Source organism: Saccharomyces cerevisiae, chromosome VII (genome assembly GCF_000146045.2).
Source record: "Saccharomyces cerevisiae S288C chromosome VII, complete sequence".
Taxonomy (NCBI): Eukaryota; Fungi; Ascomycota; class Saccharomycetes; order Saccharomycetales; family Saccharomycetaceae; genus Saccharomyces; species Saccharomyces cerevisiae.
This window is the reverse complement of record NC_001139.9, coordinates 319,422-337,853: the sequence shown is the minus strand read 5'-3', so window position 1 is coordinate 337,853 and position 18,432 is coordinate 319,422. Positions and strand designations below refer to the sequence as shown.

The following is an 18,432-nucleotide window of genomic DNA, read 5'->3' as shown; positions in this document are numbered from 1 at the left end:
GTGATAGGTAACAGGAAACAACAAACGAGTTAATTCTTTCTAATTTTTTATCTTTCCAATGGTGATGTGATTGTTGTTTTTGTCCAAAATTTTTTCGAGCTTTTCTTCAAATTGTTTGAACTTTCCTGCCGGCGGGGCAGTTAAAAATCTTTCGTCAAAAACTAAAAAAAAGTGATGAGATATTACTAGTCATCGTTGTCCTATTATAAACACTTTACGTAAACTCTAAATGTATTCTACTTTTCGTAAATGAAGGAAGAACTCCACTGATCTTGTGGGTTATCCTGTCAGAGAGGACTTCCCGTGACGGTGAGTAATCTTGTTGAGTACTTATGTGAACTTTCATTGGAATTTGCCCATTTTCCGAGAATACGCCCTGAGCAAATGAGACAAGGGATATAACGTAAAAAAATGCAGTCTTGTTTCTTCTATCATAATCCTTGAACTGCAAAAGCGCTTCCTCTTCCTCAGTTTGAGTAATTTTCACCGGAAACAAGAGCTTTAGTAATTTTATATACTTCAATAATGGTCTCCACTTTTTCATAGCAAAAAAAAGGTTCGAAAGCATGCTATCTTGATGTTCGGCTTCAACATTCTTCAACAACATTGTGAATAAGTGGTAACTCATATCGTCATTATTGCTGTCATTCATAACTTTCATAGAACTTAACGGATTATTTTTAAAGTTTGCTAGATTAATATCCACTCTCAAATCATCCAGTTGAAGAAATGCAATTGAAAGTGTTGCCTTTGAGAATTTCAGAAAGCGTACCCCCGTTAATGACTCCAAAATTTTGAGAGTATCTCGTAATTTTGGCAAGTCAAACCGTGTGAACAGTTTTCGTTTTTCAATTTTCTTGTCTATAGAGGCGACTTCACTTCTTAAAGTTAGTATATCATTAGATTTTTTTGCAATAGCTAATTTAAGTGAACGCATTTCTTGGGTAAAATCATTGGAAGAACTCAACGATATGGAATGTTCCATTAACTCTTGTTTGAAAGCCTCAATTTTTATTCTATTCATTAAAGTAGGCTTATAAGAATCGGATGGTAAGTTTTTTAGGGACCTTATCTCTTCCTTTATTGCTTCATTAAGTTTTCGTATTTTGCCTCTGATGCTGTTAACTTTTTCAACTTCTTCGTTTAATTTTTCGTACTCCCTTTTCAAGGTATTCAAATTTTCTGCCAAAATTAATTCCAGACCATTTAGTTGCTTTTTCCTCCATTCATACCATTCCATTGCTGCCTCCAATTTCGAATATCCTTTGACCAACTGTAGCTGGTCCCTCATCAATTGCTTCATTTTCTCATCCGAGGAAAAATACTCCTGGAGCAGAAGAGGGGGATGGGATTTATCAATTTGGGCCTCAAAGTCCTTGAATTTATCCTTGGATTCATTAATACTTCTCCAAAGCTCCTTGCATCTGAATGCTTCCACTTCTAAAATGGGTATATCGATATAGAAGGCAGAAAATACGTTATCTATCCTTTGATTCTCCACAAAATTAAAGCTGTTAAGCGGGAAATTGACCTTCTTGTCGAGATCATCTATCAGTTTGGTATCTAAAAACCCTACCCCCACTTCATTTATAAATTCCCGCAAAGTGTAGTCTTGAGTAGGCAGGGCTATACCAGACTGCCCTTCCTTGTCTATTTCGGGGAGTCTTGTTTTCTCAACTATTTTGTTCCCGTTATCATCGACATTTTCCCCATCTTCTTCATCGTCTGTCGCGGTTTGCATGCCAGTATCCTCAGTACCGGGTTCAATAGTGAACACATCATTGGATCTCGTCCCAATCTTATTATCAACATCGCTAAATGTAATGGGTGACATTTTCTCCATCATCTCTAAATCACCATCATTGTCCTCTCCACTAGTATCCTTTGCCTCTTTGACTGGTGTCGTAACCGATGCAGCATAATCAGAGACAGTATCCAATTTGCGCCTCTTATTAGAAGAAAACGCATGCTTTTCGCTGGGAGATTCGTCAATGTGGTGATTGTCGCGGTCAAAGTTTGTCTGTATTTGCGTGAGTTCCATCTCATTACCATCATTATTGATGTTATTGTCGCTGTGTAGACTCATAGGGTTCTGTGGATCAGCATGGAATATATCTGTAATTTCCATCGGCTGAGAGGAATTCGTCTTATTTTCAGATTTTGAAAGGTCGCTTTTATCGTTACTTCTTTCCACGCTATAGTCAGAGGATTTCCCGGTACTGCGTGAGACACTGTTTGGAACGTAAGGTTTAGACTCATATTCTGTCAGATCTATTGGTTCGCCCTCTACTGTATCTTTTGAAATTGAATCATAGTCGTGTACATTATGTATGGCCGTCAATTCCATTGTTTCCTCTCGCACTGCCTCGACATCATCGATTTGTTGACTTGACTCAATGCTTTCTCCCTCTACATCTGGATTTTTCTGTCTGATACTCCGAGGAAAAACTTCAGTCATTTCCATTGATGTGGGATCATGCTGTGAAGCCTTGTTACTATCCGGTGTCGCCACTATAGGTTCTGTCAATTCCATCCCAGATGTATCGGGATCTTCTTCTGCCGCTGTTTTTTCTTCCGTACGAGCATCATCGATTTGAGTAGACGTTACAAGAGGCTCTTCTTGACTAGATATTTTAGTAGGGCTGTTGGTTGAAGTTTTTCTACGTCTTGGTTCCTTAATTTCATTGTTTTGTTCAGGTACGAAAGTAAAACTATGCAACGTAACATCGGGAGCGAATGAAACTCTTCTCTTTACCATACTCTGTAAATTAGAAGTATTGATCCTGGATGTCGTGTTACTACCATCTAATACTTCTTTTTTTGTTATAATCCTGGTAGGAATACGAACACCAGGGTTCTCTAGAAAGCTTGAAGTCATTTGCGAGCTTTGGTTCTGCTTAAGAATGCCTTTCCCGGGCCCCGCATCCTTCTCTCTACCCCCAATCCGGCTTCTTTCATCCACATTCATTGTCAGCCCACTTAGATATCACAAGGGACGTCGTAATCACGGTTACTAAGTACTTAATCACTGAGTGTAGTGTCTAATTAGCCTTTGTTTTGTTATGTGTTTATCTATTTGTATTAAAACGGGGCGGGTGGCGCCTTCTCTTTCGCGTATTGTTTTTTTCAATGAGAGAATAACGAAAAAGAAACATGCTTTTAACGTTAGCATATATAGGAAATAACGTACTATGTGGGCATAGAGGAACACAAGAAATAGAATCTCCAAGAGACACATCATTACCATATAATACACGTTCATTTTAACTAGAATTTTTACATTCTGAAAATTTTTTTATTTGCTTATTTTTTGTTTTGAACTGCATTACACCCTAAGAGATTACTAGAACACAATTGCTATACTGAGTTTCTGAATGGTGAATGTATTATGAATAATTGGCAACATTTCTTCAACAATCCAGTTGATCTTTCGGAACATTTGAAGAAGCCATACTTTCGCTTCGATAATAGGGATAAGGAAATTACAGCGATTAGCTTCGATGAGAAGGCAAACTTAATTTGGAGTGGAGACAGCTATGGTTGCATTTCGTCATATGATCCAACTTTTCAACTTTATACAAGATATAGGGGCCACATAGGTGGAAATTCCGTGAAGGATATTCTCAGTCATCGGGATGGTATTTTATCTATTAGTGAAGATTCCTTACACTTTGCTAATAGAAGAGGTGTTACTAAATTGAACCTCACTAGCATTGATATTGCTGCATTTAGCGAATTGAACACTATGTGCTATTCTCCTCATTCACTGAAAAACAATATCTACTGTGGTGGTGACAACACAAATTGGGGAATTGCGTCCATTGACTTGAACAGAGGTTGCTTAGATTCCCTCTTGAATTACTCATCTAAAGTGAAGTTAATGTGCTCTAATAATAAAGTTTTGTCTATCGGAAGACAAACAGGGACTGTGGATTTGCTAGATCCAACATCGAATCGTACTATCAAATCATTTAATGCACACTCTGCATCCATATCCGCTATGGATTTACGGGATAACACCTTGGTTACAGTAGGGAAGTCCAAAAGATTTTATAACTTATACGCTGACCCATTTGTGAATGTTTACGACTTGAGAACAATGCGTCAACTCCCTCCTGTTTCCTTTTCTAAAGGAACAACTATGGGATCTGGAGGCGCAGATTTTGTTCAATTACATCCTTTGCTTCCTACTGTTATGATCGTCGCCTCAAGTTCTGGTTCGTTTGATTTCATCGACCTTTCCAATCCAACTTTAAGAACACAATATGTTCATCCTTGCCAGTCGATTAAAAAGTTATGTTTGTCCCCCAATGGTGACGTATTGGGTATACTAGAAGCTGATAATCACCTAGATACATGGAGAAGATCATCAAACAACATGGGAATGTTTACCAATACCCCTGAAATGCTAGCATATCCTGATTATTTTAATGACATTACCTCTGACGGCCCAATATCTGTCGACGATGAAACATATCCATTGAGTTCTGTGGGGATGCCGTACTATCTTGATAAACTTTTGTCTGCATGGCCCCCTGTAGTGTTTAAAAGTGAAGGTACCATACCGCAATTAACAGGTAAGTCACCCTTACCATCGAGCGGCAAATTAAAAAGTAACCTTGCTGTGATCTCGAGCCAAAATGAGAAGTTGAGCACACAAGAATTTCCTTTGTTAAGATATGATCGCACCAAATACGGTATGAGAAATGCTATACCAGATTACGTTTGTCTAAGAGATATAAGGAAACAGATAACAAGCGGTTTAGAAACCAGCGATATACAGACATATACCTCAATCAACAAGTACGAAGTACCCCCTGCATACAGTAGACTTCCACTGACATCAGGTAGATTTGGTACTGATAATTTTGATTTTACGCCCTTTAATAACACTGAGTATTCAGGATTGGATCCAGATGTTGATAATCACTACACAAATGCTATCATACAATTGTATCGCTTTATTCCAGAAATGTTTAATTTCGTTGTTGGGTGTTTGAAAGACGAGAATTTTGAAACAACGTTGCTAACTGATCTAGGCTACCTCTTTGACATGATGGAAAGATCACATGGAAAAATATGTAGTTCTTCCAATTTTCAGGCGTCATTGAAATCCTTAACTGATAAAAGACAATTAGAAAACGGTGAACCACAAGAACATTTAGAAGAGTATTTAGAATCGCTGTGCATAAGGGAAAGTATCGAGGATTTTAATTCTTCTGAAAGTATTAAACGCAATATGCCTCAAAAATTTAACAGATTCCTGCTCTCGCAACTTATTAAAGAGGAAGCGCAGACAGTCAACCATAATATCACCCTAAATCAATGCTTTGGTTTGGAAACGGAAATACGAACAGAGTGTAGCTGTGATCACTACGACACTACCGTCAAACTTCTACCCTCCTTATCAATATCAGGAATCAACAAAACCGTAATCAAACAATTGAACAAGAAAAGCAATGGACAGAATATTTTGCCTTATATTGAATATGCCATGAAAAATGTAACCCAAAAGAACAGTATTTGCCCAACCTGCGGCAAAACCGAAACTATCACCCAGGAGTGTACTGTCAAGAATTTACCTTCAGTGTTGTCATTAGAATTATCACTATTAGATACCGAATTTTCCAATATAAGGTCGTCGAAAAACTGGTTAACTAGTGAATTTTATGGAAGCATCATTAAAAACAAGGCAGTTCTAAGATCGACGGCGTCCGAATTGAAGGGCACAAGCCACATATTTAAATACGAATTGAATGGTTACGTGGCTAAAATCACTGATAACAATAACGAGACGCGTCTAGTAACATATGTCAAAAAATATAATCCAAAAGAGAATTGCTTCAAGTGGCTCATGTTTAATGATTATTTGGTTGTTGAGATAACAGAGGAAGAGGCGCTTAAAATGACATACCCTTGGAAAACACCAGAAATTATCATATATTGTGATGCGGAAGAATTACGAAAACCTTTCTTTTCTGTTGATACGTATTCCATCAACTATGACATACTTTTCCGTGATTATTTCGCAAACGGAATAAGAGATACTGCAAGACGTGAATATAAGTTATTAACACATGATGAGGCACCTAAATCTGGAACCTTGGTTGCCATTGATGCCGAATTTGTCTCATTACAAAGTGAACTATGTGAAATCGATCATCAAGGAATCAGAAGTATTATTCGACCTAAAAGAACTGCTTTGGCCAGAATATCCATTATTAGAGGCGAAGAAGGAGAACTGTATGGAGTACCATTTGTCGATGATTATGTGGTAAACACGAACCACATAGAAGACTATTTGACAAGATATAGTGGGATTCTTCCTGGTGACTTGGACCCTGAAAAGAGTACCAAAAGGCTTGTGAGAAGAAACGTTGTATATCGAAAAGTCTGGCTTTTAATGCAGCTCGGATGCGTATTTGTTGGTCATGGTTTGAATAATGACTTCAAACACATTAATATTAATGTCCCAAGAAACCAAATTCGCGACACTGCCATATATTTTCTACAAGGAAAGAGATATCTTTCATTGCGTTATCTGGCATATGTGTTGTTAGGAATGAATATCCAAGAGGGAAATCACGATTCAATTGAAGATGCCCATACTGCCTTGATTCTTTACAAAAAATATCTCCACCTGAAAGAAAAAGCTATCTTTGAGAAAGTACTGAACAGCGTGTACGAAGAAGGAAGAGCCCATAATTTCAAAGTTCCAGAAACTTCAAAGGGATAATATGGTGCAGTGCCTTTCACGTAATCTCAAGAGCCACCAGCGCACCACTGGTTGGAAAAGTATACAAAAAATTCAAAAAAATTATAAAATGTTACCGGTGTTTGTGTACTATTATATATACTGTAATCAACATATGCAAACATTTTGAAACAGGTCTTGTTAAACCTTTTTGTCATCACACGCCAGAATTAGACTTCTTTGTGCGATGAAGTAATATCTATTACCAGAAAAGAAGGTCTTACCCTTGTTTGGCCTCTCATATGTTTCCTACTTGTTTCCCGGGCGTCCGTAACGAGTACTGACTGTATGGCGAAAAGTTGCCAGAAATGTTCATTTTTGTTTCTGCCAATTTCAGGAAAGGGTAACGTCATTACAGTTAGTTAACGTTCGAACTTACTTATAGAAGTGCCTTGGCTCATATGCAATGTACCCAGAGTAACATTAAGGAGTGAAGAGGTACAGTGACTTGGTTTTGAGTTAAGGCCATCTTTTACTGTATAGAACAAAGAAATGAACCTTTTTGATGTGGCTGACTTTTATATAAACAAAATTGTGACTTCCCAATCGAAATTGAGCGTAGCCAATGTCAATGAACACCAAAGGATTAAGGTTTTGCTGTTGGATAAGAATACCACACCTACGATATCCTTATGTGCCACTCAAAGTGAGTTGTTGAAGCATGAAATATATCTGGTAGAAAGAATAGAAAATGAGCAACGTGAAGTGTCCAGGCATTTAAGGTGCTTAGTTTACGTTAAACCCACAGAGGAAACACTGCAACATCTGCTGCGTGAGTTAAGAAATCCTCGGTACGGCGAGTATCAAATATTCTTTAGTAATATTGTCTCTAAATCTCAATTAGAACGGCTAGCTGAATCTGACGACTTGGAAGCTGTTACTAAGGTGGAAGAAATATTCCAAGACTTTTTTATATTAAACCAAGATTTATTTTCGTTTGATTTGCAACCAAGAGAATTTTTAAGTAATAAATTGGTTTGGAGCGAAGGGGGGCTAACAAAATGTACCAACAGCTTAGTTTCTGTGCTTTTATCCTTAAAGATAAAACCAGATATCAGGTATGAAGGAGCAAGTAAAATTTGTGAAAGATTGGCTAAAGAAGTTTCCTATGAGATTGGTAAAAACGAAAGAACTTTTTTTGATTTTCCTGTGATGGATTCGACACCTGTGTTACTAATTTTAGATCGTAATACTGATCCTATAACACCTTTACTTCAACCTTGGACCTACCAATCAATGATCAATGAGTATATAGGCATTAAGCGGAATATAGTTGATTTATCGAAAGTGCCTAGAATTGATAAAGACCTGGAGAAGGTCACCTTATCATCAAAGCAAGATGCTTTCTTCAGGGATACCATGTATTTGAATTTTGGTGAATTGGGTGATAAAGTAAAACAATATGTGACTACATACAAAGACAAGACACAAACCAACAGCCAAATAAATTCCATTGAGGATATTAAAAACTTTATTGAGAAGTATCCAGAGTTTAGAAAATTATCTGGAAATGTTGCAAAGCATATGGCTATAGTGGGGGAATTAGACAGACAGTTGAAGATAAAAAATATATGGGAAATTAGTGAAATAGAACAAAATCTATCAGCACACGATGCCAATGAAGAAGATTTCTCCGATTTGATTAAATTGCTACAAAATGAAGCAGTTGATAAGTATTACAAGTTAAAGCTTGCATGTATTTATTCTTTAAACAATCAAACCAGCTCAGACAAAATCCGTCAACTAGTTGAGATTCTGTCTCAACAACTTCCTCCAGAGGACGTCAACTTTTTCCATAAATTTAAATCGCTTTTTAGCCGCCAGGATAAAATGACTCAAAGTAACCATGACAAGGACGATATATTAACCGAACTAGCAAGAAGATTTAATAGTAGAATGAATTCTAAGAGCAACACCGCTGAAAACGTCTATATGCAACATATTCCGGAAATTTCGTCATTACTAACAGATCTCTCTAAAAATGCGTTATTCAGGGATCGTTTCAAAGAAATAGATACTCAAGGCCATAGAGTGATCGGAAACCAGCAGAGCAAAGATATTCCTCAGGATGTAATATTGTTTGTTATTGGCGGTGTAACTTATGAGGAGGCAAGGCTAGTCCATGATTTCAATGGAACGATGAATAACAGAATGAGGGTGGTTTTAGGAGGCACCTCTATACTTTCAACTAAAGAATATATGGATTCTATTAGATCTGCAAAATAAATAAGGATTATCTTATTCTAAAATTCTATTTTATATATGAGGCATAAATCTATATAACTTTTTCGATGCAGATAAAACATTTTACTATTGCCAAGCGAAATTAGGTTCTCATTTTCTTCATTCGGTGCCTAATAATTGCAACTTTGTTCGGTGATCCTTCTATGTGCATGCGTCATAATAACTTAACTGGAAAAAACTTTCTCAACTTACGACAAAAAACTCCGATACGGGGAGTCGAACCCCGGTCTCCACGGTGAAAGCGTGATGTGATAGCCGTTACACTATATCGGACAATAATTGTTGGAAAAATTCCATTACAAAGGTAAATTACTATATGGAAAAACTTTTACACCGTATAACCAATCATATTCGCGAGAAATTAGGCCAATATGAGAAGTTTTTGGAACTTCATTTTTATAAAGACTGTAATAGTTGGTTTATAAAATCATGCAGAATATACTAGGGTATTCTCCTCATGGATAGAGTAATCCGCAAAAGGGGAATCGGTATTTTTATATAATAATAGTATTAGCTCTTTTTTCATTCCCTAGTTATTCTTCTAAATGATCAATACTTGCATATCACCTTCATTAAATCTGAAATATATTTCGCAATCCTTATATCATATTTTTACATCATATATAATATTTGAATGTTAGGTGAATCTTGATAATTGTTGAGATTGCGTTGTTGATAAAGACTATAATATTATGTTACTACAAGTTCTTCTCGAGGATATGGAAATCCTCAAAATGGAATCGGTATTTCTACATAATAATATTACGATTATTTCTCCTTCCGTTCATTATGTTTCATTATCCTATTACATTACCAATCCTTGCATTTCAGCTTCCATTATATTTGATGACTGTTTCTCAATTTTTATGTCATCTTCTTACACCGCATGTGATAATATACTACTAACACGAATGCCGATAAACAGATGATATTTTAGAGTTCCATTCCGACAACAATATGTCAATGGTATGAACACTATTCGATAGATGATAGCTAATTCTTATTCCAATAGTATCATGTATATGACGCTTCATTGAAAACGAAGATAACGCTTGCCTTTATTTATTAAGGAAAGGCAAGTTTGTAGCGACTCTTGAGGGTTTTCAAGTAGCATGTATTACCAAAACGTCTTGACAGTTATAGCAAGGTAATTTGCTGTCTTCTCTTTGTTCCATATGTTAGAAACATTGAGTGTTTGTAGCGCCGCCAGCTCAGGTAGGTTTTATTTCAGTGTACTTATAAGCAAAAACGGATTGTATCATTTTCAAAAATGTATCTGTGGTCCATTTAGTGTTATTGCACACAATAACTCTTTTTGAGGGTTTTCTTGTGTTTTTAGATGAACATTGCTTTCCAAGGCTCAAAGGCTTCTTAGCTTTTGAGAGAATTGCTTGCAACTGTTACTCTTTTTGAAGCAAAAATTTCAGCTGCTAATTAAATAACAGTATAATCCATTAATGCGATTTTCAGAAGATGATGTGAAGTATTAAACCATTCGATGAAGTTAAAGCTAAGCTGCCATTAAATTCAGTGGACGCCCAAACAAAAGGACAGATGATACAACAGAATCAAAGAACGACTTTCTGAAGAGTGAAAGGCAAAATAATTATGGTATTATGTAGAGTTGTTGATTCTCTTGTGTGGACTCATAATTCAGGGGGATAAATAATGATGTCTTCTGTGTACCTAGCATCATGTATTTATTAAGTTTCGAATTCCAAAATTATATTCTTTTTAATAACTTCGTTTTAAAACGTGGCGAATGGCCTGAATTAATGGGATACTCCAACTTGCAACAAGAACTGTAATCTATTGAGTACCTTCTTGCGCTATAGGATAGAAGTAAAACTCACCTTTCTTCTGACGCAATGGCAAGAGTAACAACAATTTTCAAGACACTTAGACTGTTATCACTTTTTGTTTGCCAGAAACTTGCCTTATTCTGCACCTTTCAGACTGTCATATCTCCAAAAAAGTATCCTGGGACGGGCAGCATTTGATTCCTATGGTATACTCCAATACGTACCAGGAGAAGAATTTCTATTATCCATGAGCCTACAGAGATACAAACATAATGAACAAATACACCTACAAAATAATCTGTTGCATCAAAAAAAAAATCACCTGATTGAAGTTTATGTACCAGGTAAACTACGCAGAACAATAAGGTTGTACAGCCTGCCGAGTTATATTTTTCTTTTTTTCTCTTCTGATCGAGAATGAAAAAAAAGCCTGTAAGTGGGTTTATGATGTACAGAGGGCATGGTGCATTTTAATAACTGTTAGTATTTCTTTTGCTCCTCCTATCCAAGAAGGGAAAAATGCTTGGCGACTAGATATATGGTCTGATTTCGTTTCTTTTTCTAGTTGAAAGAAAAGGAAGAAAGGAATGACGGCAGAAAAAGATCTGAGAAAAGTGCGTATATTGAAGCTATACGGGGTATAAAACTTGATATACACGGTAAAAGAAAATACACTGATAACCATGATCATTTTCCAATTTAAGAATATTAAGGAGTAATTTTGTTAATCGAAGATTCTCACCAAAGTTTGTCTTTTTACTTTGAATTTTTTTTTTTTTTTTTTGGAATTTTTATTAAAATTACAAATTTCAAAGGAAAAGTCAACCTACCTCTTAATCTATCTATCTTCTATGCCGTAAACCCATTTTAGGTAATTCCGAAAAAAGTAAAATCAGAACTTAGCTAAATTTGTAGAAGAACTGAATTTTCTTCTGAAATTATTTGCGTCATTCTGGCCAGAAAATATTTTTCTTCTCCTAGCATTAATGAACCAATTGGAAATTTGAAGTTTAGTTAGACCAGTTTTCGCGAGCAGTTCTCTTTTTTCCTGCACGGTTGGGTAAGGGTTGTTTACGTGCTCATGTAACCATTTGTTTAGAATTGAAACGGTGGCCTTTGGTAAATTGGACCTCTTACCATGTGCCTTATGTTTTTTTTCTTTTGCGGAATATCCATTATTAGATCCGCGGACCGAGTTCGTACTTATGTTGCCGGATAGCATTTTACCTCGGGAAATGCTAATAGGCTGAGGATTTGTATAACCACCTATCATCATACTCTCATTTACCGGATGAGGTTGTGCCAGTCTCTGCTCTTGATAGAAATTGGGAGTTGAGATATGCTCATACTCGGGCTGCGAAGAAGTTACCGGAGGCCCCCCTACAGTTATTATGTAATTTCTCTCACCCGTAGATATAACTTCTCGGTTATTATTATATATAACTGGATACTGACGTATGTTTTGAGTCATAATAGCGTTGTGATTCTGAATGCTTCTCTGTGGAGAAGGACCAATGAAAAAAACAGGGGATGATACTGGAACCGGGTTAACTGGGCTACCAACTGCTATATTTGTTCTAGGAACAAATGAAGGATTAGGTTGATATAACCTGCGTTCCTCGAAGTGGGGTTTTGTTTCATTTTCTCGGTTAAGTGACTCGAATAAGACCTGGATTGGGGGCAGTTCAATCTTTTGGTTTAGATTTACTATGCTAGTACCCATTTTTTTCTATGCAATTATTGTTGACTTATTTCTACAGTGATTACTTCCTATACTGAAAAAAAAAAGAAATGCTTTTGCCACTCAAGAAGTAATGCTCTAAAAAAATTGCTGTATGCATGACTGTAGAAAGTTTAAGCTAACGAAGCCTTCCATATATATACTAGGAACCTTTCTTTTTTTGCAAACCCTTCTCAGCATTTATTTTTTTCTTTTCTTATGATCACTTCAGCTTTCAGTGTGCTTCAAAACAAGGGAACGGCAATTACACGTCACTTAGTGTGGGTAGCGGCTTTTCCTGGCGCGAATGAAAGATAACAACCACTGCTGTATGTTTGCCCCTATGGGGTGTAACTTAAAGTCTGAAAATTCCCTACCTCCCATGAAAAATGTCTATAAATTCATGCACGGTTCTCTTGCTTTAATGTACCTTCCCCTTGCTCTTCTTACTAATAAGTTGCCTTGAACGGCCCAGAATTTCGCGTGGGAAGGCGGGTTTTAGTCGGAACCGAACTGGGAATGTTTCTGCTCCAGTGCGCAGAGCGGATCTGCTGTCCCTTGAACCGATAATAGGCGTGGGAAAAAAAGGTTGAGCGAGAGCAGTATAGAAAAACAAGAGTTTATAATTTCTTATTTCGCGCAGCTGCCTCTTGTCTAGGCGGGGCCAAAACAAAGCTTTTTTACTCTACTCCATGCTATGCATTCATTGTTGATAGTTGCGCTGTTATTTCTCAGGGGCAAGTTGAGCTAAAGCAACACTTGTTTATTGTTTATTGTTTATTGTTTCTTATTCGTGATGTTGGGTTCACTAAAGTACAGTGTAGTGGCAGGGGATATTGGTAAGTAAGAACTGTTTCGTAGTTTTTTTTATTGGCGAAAGTAGGCTTAAAAAACCAACTAGTATTACCGTGCTGCGCCAAGCCATTTTTCAAAAATCTAAAAGTTTATGTCCTATTGGGTCTAGAGCCAGAAATGTTGAATGACAGTTACTCTTTTTGATAATTAGTTCTAGTACCACTTTATTCACTGCCCGTATATCTCGTATAAACAAGTAATCTTGTTCTATATTTACGCTGCATTATTGAATGTGGGAAGAAAAGGAAAGGAAAATAAGCCATGAGCGAAAGAAAAAGCAAATCACAGTAAAAACAACTCACTACATTTCCGCCTCCCCCCCTTCAAAGAAATTCCCAAGAACTTAACGGATTTGTTTATATTAGCAAAGCTAATCTTCAGAGAAAAGACTGCAGCCTTGGTTCTGCAAAGGGCCTCAATAAAAAAAAAGCGCTGCGCTACTCTACAGTGTTCTATTTTTTATTCGCGAAAATGATGCAACACCCAGTCACGATACATTTGATTAGTTAGATTCTGTGGAGAATGCACGCCACACTGACTATGCAAATGCAAAGACATTAAAATTGTACATGCTTTTCAGCGGTGCCTTATATGTCAGACCATCAATATAGTTCTTTTAGGGGAGAGTCAGCGGTAATTTATGTGCATATCTGGTTTACCTACCGTGCTTGCTTATCTTCCTCACAAGACTTTCTGTTGTTTTTATGGTCTGTATGAGCAATCTCCGGTATGCATTTTCCATAATGCTGTTGAAGAAAGTTAAAATACGATAGGTAATTTGTCGCGGTTAGAGAGAGCAATGAATTTTTCCGTGCTAACATGTTCACCGGAAGTTTATCCTTTGCTTTGCCTGTTGCTGGTGTCTTGGCACATTTTTAATTTTTCTCCGTTTTTCTCAAAAAATCCGATTAAATTCCTTAGAAAGTTCATTACTAGAGAAACGTGCAGAAGAGGAAGAACCTGAAGGGCTGGACGAGCGGATGGATTACATAATACTTACTCAGTGTTGATTTCATCCGCCTGCTAGTTGTCGTCTGGTAACTCCTCGCACTTATGCCCCTGTACTCAATGTAAAGGCCCAAGAAAAATTAAAAAAAAAAAAAAAAAAAAAAAAAAATAAACATGAGAATTTGTCGGTATCGGATAATCATATCGTTTTCTCGTTTTTCTTTGATTTATGTTATATTTTACAATTTATACTGAGGTGCATTATGTCGATTTTCTTTTATTTATCTTTGTACTACTACCTTAATCATCCATTTCATCCGCTCTCTTTTCTGCGTCCTCATCAGACAGCTTAACACCACCAGACACGGAAAATTGGCCTCCACACCCGACTAAAATGATGTTATGATCCTGTGTAGCAGTATTCTTGATTCTGGTTGGAACTTCAGTGTCGTCCTCAAAAGGGCCTAATCCAACGGCGTAGGTTTCACCAAAACCCCAAGAATAGGCAATGCCATTTTGAGCTACCGCGACTGAATGGTGAGACCCCGCCGCAACGCTTTTGAACTTCGGAACATTATTCAACTTAGTTGGAAGTGGCACGGCACGTGCTTTTCCATGAACATCTTTGTAAGTATATTCGGGTAAATTGTCTTTTGGGATACCAACTTCAAACATGTCTAGTCTACCACACGAATACAAATCGCCATCTTGGGATAGGATCAATGAGTGATGTTCACCAGCAGCAATGCTTCTGATAACAACGTTATCAGGTAGCGCTAGTCTTTTTGGCTTTGTAACAAGCGCACCGTCTTCCACATCCTCTGAAACACCACATTGACCAAACTGATTCAACCCCCAGCTTACTAACTTGTTGTCTTTTGTTAAAGCAAAGCAATGGTTTTCGCCAGATGCGATGTATTTTACATGTCTTAACCCAAATGGTCTGGGATCCAAAGTCTTTAAACGGAACCTTTCCATAACTTTTCTTCCTAATTGGTTTTGCTGACCGTTACCCCAGGCGAACACCATACCCTCTTCATCTAAGAAAAGTATGTGATCCTTACCGGGAGCTAATTGGACAATATTGTACTTAGAGAATGTAGGCACTTTCCATGGAGTTTTTTGAATTTTAATTTTATCTTGGTAAAACCCTAGGATACCTTCATTGCAACGGAAAGTACCCCATGCGTATACCTCGCCATTGCTGAACAGGGCGCAACTCATATTGTCTGTAGCTGCCAATTGCACGACCTTGTGTCCCTCCGCTAAGGGAGGAAATGACTCTCTTGGGATTTTAGCGGGCGTAGATTCCAATTCGTTCAAATCACCATCTTCGTCATCACTTGAGTCATCGGCGTCCATGTCCTTGAGTTGTTCCTTGGCGTTGGAAGTATCTCTGCCCAACGCACCCACGTCATTGCAACCCCAGGACCATACATTGCTTTCTTCATCAAGGGCTAAGGTGTGCATACCACCGACTGCAAAAGAAATGATCTTGGCCTCATCGCGAGGTAAAAATGGGTTTAACCTTGGTCTTTTAACTTCCTTATTTTTGGCTAGTGGACCCAACCCAAGCTCACACATAGAACCAGTACCCCAGCAAAATATATCCAATGGTTGGACACTTAAGTACATATGCTTGTAGTCTTCTTGAGCGTTTATGATATGAGAAGCATGAGTTTTAGACATTTTCTTTGCTCTATGAGCGCCAGACGCGTCTCCATTGGTGGCGACTGTTCTTTTGACCATTTTAAACTTTTATATGACAACTTTTTAAGTTTCTGGATCCAGGATTTGACTTAAAGAGGATGTCTTGATGACTTTTAATATTCTCGAGATCGGTGATTTTATTCATCCTGCCTTGCCTCTCCCGTGCTTTTTTGTTTTTTTGAAATTTTATTTGTGCGGGTAATGAATATTGTTTGTCCTTCGAGAGGTCCTCGCGAAACCCTGCTACTTTTAGCCGCCCAACGATTGAAAAAGAAGGGAATTGCTAGATAGCTATCTCTGTCGGAAGCAAACAATATATATATATATATATATGTAACTCTTGATATCGGTGCTCTCTACTTTAGAGTATGCGGTGTTCCTCTGTCCATTAAAAGCAAGTGTCCTTTTCTTTAGAGTCTCGGATTATACTATCTTGGAAGTGAGTTTTTAAAGAACCAGAATGGCAGGACACTGGAATACAGATTGGCTTTATATCGTTACTGCCGAGGGAAGACTCTCATAATATCTAAATTTTCTGTTCCGATTCTCTTACTTGCAAATATTTTACACTCTGTCAGGAATAATCAGTAATTGCCTCATTGAATTATCTTAGGTAGTTCTCTTTCAACTGCTATTGTATTTCAATCTTGGGGACTACAAAACGTTGTAGCAATTGTTGACGATGGTTCCTACCTGAAATATGGCCTTAAGAATTTACCGCGAGCAACGGGAGGGATAATGTCCAACACGGCTTTTTATTATTATTATTTTCCGAACCTATAAATCCATCAGTATTCCTTTCAAGAGTTTTTCCGTCTCTGGCTGAAGGCTCATTTCCATGATGGGGTCACAATTATTATCGCACACAATTTTGGTGGCGTTGAAATTGATGCCGGAATTTGCCCCAGTGCTATAGGTGTTTTACTTAACACATAATTTCTGAACCCATAATAAATGACACGTAAATTTCCCCTTTTTATTTAGTGGAACTGAACCTGTTTTGCCATTAAGAAGCAAATACCTTCCTGTTGCTTGATTTGCCCTGTTTGTCTTATGTGTTGAAGAGAAATTAGAATATTATGTGGCGTATCAATGCCAAAGTATTATATAATGTGTTGAAACGAGCGGTATTTAATAGTAACATGAGTTACTATGGTAACGATCTAAATGTTTAAATCCTATACGATGAAGTATGGAAGCACTATTACAAAAGGAAATGTAAATGAGCATGTCAGAAAGTACTGAATTTGAGTTAAGAGTCTATTAATTGAATGAGATCTGAAAGTCACATATAAGAGCAATATGAGTCGTCACATTAAATGTATGAAGCTGCCGGAATCACCATTATATTAGCCATATATAATAATGAAACAATCGGCATGTGGTTTATACCTCTGTTATATAAGTACAAAAAGATCCATATTCATTCTTCATTAATACAACCTGTTAACTTTTAACTATCAACATAAAGAGCTTAGCTGTCTTAGTTAGCTTCGCTTTTTATCATAACTACACCTCCTTTAGGTAAAAGAGAAGTACCTCTAACTTACACTATTTCTTTCGTGGAAAGAAGCTGCACTAAAACAGGTTTTAAAACAGACCGATTTATTTACCATAGGATACCTACATATTTTTGTCCCCTCTACATATCGTATCGCCGAGCATTCATAGAAGTTGAACTACATCCTTATTTCAATTATGTGCAGTACGAATGCATTCTTTTTGCCAGGAGACAAACCACAAATTTACATAACTGCAAATCGTACTGTTTTGTGGGCATTTGGGTTCACATCAAGCAAGACGTACTCTCTTATTAGAGGCATAGAACGAACGCTTTTACAATTCATTTTCAATTCCTCTTCTGTTTCTCGACCTCGTTCTATGACAACTCGCAACAAAAAAAATGATTTCTTCCTTCTCTTGGTCGGGTTTGGAAAGTTGTGCGAGAAGGCGAAATTTCGGAAAAAATGCCATCTCCTAGAATCGAACCAGGGTTTCATCGGCCACAACGATGTGTACTAACCACTATACTAAGATGGCTAATTTCTTTATGAACTTTGTTGTATCTCAAAATGAGATATGTCAGTATGACAATACGTCATCCTAAACGTTCATAAAACACATATGAAACAACCTTATAACAAAACGAACAACATGAGATAAAACCCGTCCTTCCCTAGCTGAACTACCAAAAGTATAAATGCCTGAACAATTAGTTTAGATCCGAGATTCCGCGCTTCCACCACTTAATATGATTCATATTTTATATAATATATAAGATAAGTAACATTCCGTGAATTAATCTGATAAACTGTTTTGACAACTGGTTACTTCCCTAAGACCGTTTATATTAGGATTGTCAAGACACTCCGGTATTACTCGAGCCCGTAATACAACAA

At 37.2% G+C, this 18,432-nt stretch overlaps 5 protein-coding genes and 2 non-coding genes across 7 annotated transcripts, besides 3 other annotated features; 2 read left to right on the top strand and 5 right to left on the bottom strand.

Moving 5' to 3' along the window:
- Positions 1-214: 214 nt before the first annotated feature.
- Positions 215-2,968, bottom strand: SPC105 (kinetochore-microtubule binding complex subunit SPC105; the record flags this gene model as incomplete). Its single annotated transcript, NM_001180958.1, has 1 exon — positions 215-2,968. One exon carries the CDS (start codon positions 2,966-2,968, stop codon positions 215-217), a length of 2,754 nt encoding a protein of 917 aa, NP_011422.1.
- A 420-nt stretch (positions 2,969-3,388) lies between these two features.
- On the top strand, positions 3,389-6,736 carry PAN2 (poly(A)-specific ribonuclease; the record flags this gene model as incomplete). The annotated part of the gene is made up of 1 exon (NM_001180959.1): positions 3,389-6,736. One exon carries the CDS (start codon positions 3,389-3,391, stop codon positions 6,734-6,736), a length of 3,348 nt encoding a protein of 1,115 aa, NP_011421.1.
- A 510-nt stretch (positions 6,737-7,246) lies between these two features.
- Positions 7,247-8,980, top strand: VPS45 (Vps45p; the record flags this gene model as incomplete). Its single annotated transcript, NM_001180960.3, has 1 exon — positions 7,247-8,980. One exon carries the CDS (start codon positions 7,247-7,249, stop codon positions 8,978-8,980), a length of 1,734 nt encoding a protein of 577 aa, NP_011420.3.
- Positions 8,981-9,199: 219 nt separating this feature from the next.
- SOE1 lies at positions 9,200-9,271 on the bottom strand. The gene has a single exon. It is a non-coding gene; the product is annotated as a tRNA-Glu (tRNA).
- A 358-nt stretch (positions 9,272-9,629) lies between these two features.
- Positions 9,630-9,950: a long terminal repeat (Ty1 LTR).
- A 1,742-nt stretch (positions 9,951-11,692) lies between these two features.
- On the bottom strand, positions 11,693-12,523 carry TOS8 (Tos8p; the record flags this gene model as incomplete). The annotated part of the gene is made up of 1 exon (NM_001180961.1): positions 11,693-12,523. The coding sequence occupies one exon, from the start codon at positions 12,521-12,523 to the stop codon at positions 11,693-11,695; it is 831 nt and encodes a 276-aa protein (NP_011419.1).
- Positions 12,524-14,623: 2,100 nt separating this feature from the next.
- Positions 14,624-16,072, bottom strand: SRM1 (Ran guanyl-nucleotide exchange factor; the record flags this gene model as incomplete). Its single annotated transcript, NM_001180962.1, has 1 exon — positions 14,624-16,072. One exon carries the CDS (start codon positions 16,070-16,072, stop codon positions 14,624-14,626), a length of 1,449 nt encoding a protein of 482 aa, NP_011418.1.
- Positions 16,073-17,146: 1,074 nt separating this feature from the next.
- Positions 17,147-17,499: a long terminal repeat (Ty4 LTR).
- Positions 17,500-18,001: 502 nt separating this feature from the next.
- YNCG0011W lies at positions 18,002-18,073 on the bottom strand. The gene has a single exon. It is a non-coding gene; the product is annotated as a tRNA-His (tRNA).
- Positions 18,074-18,091: 18 nt separating this feature from the next.
- Positions 18,092-18,431: a long terminal repeat (Ty3 LTR).
- Position 18,432: the final 1 nt, after the last annotated feature.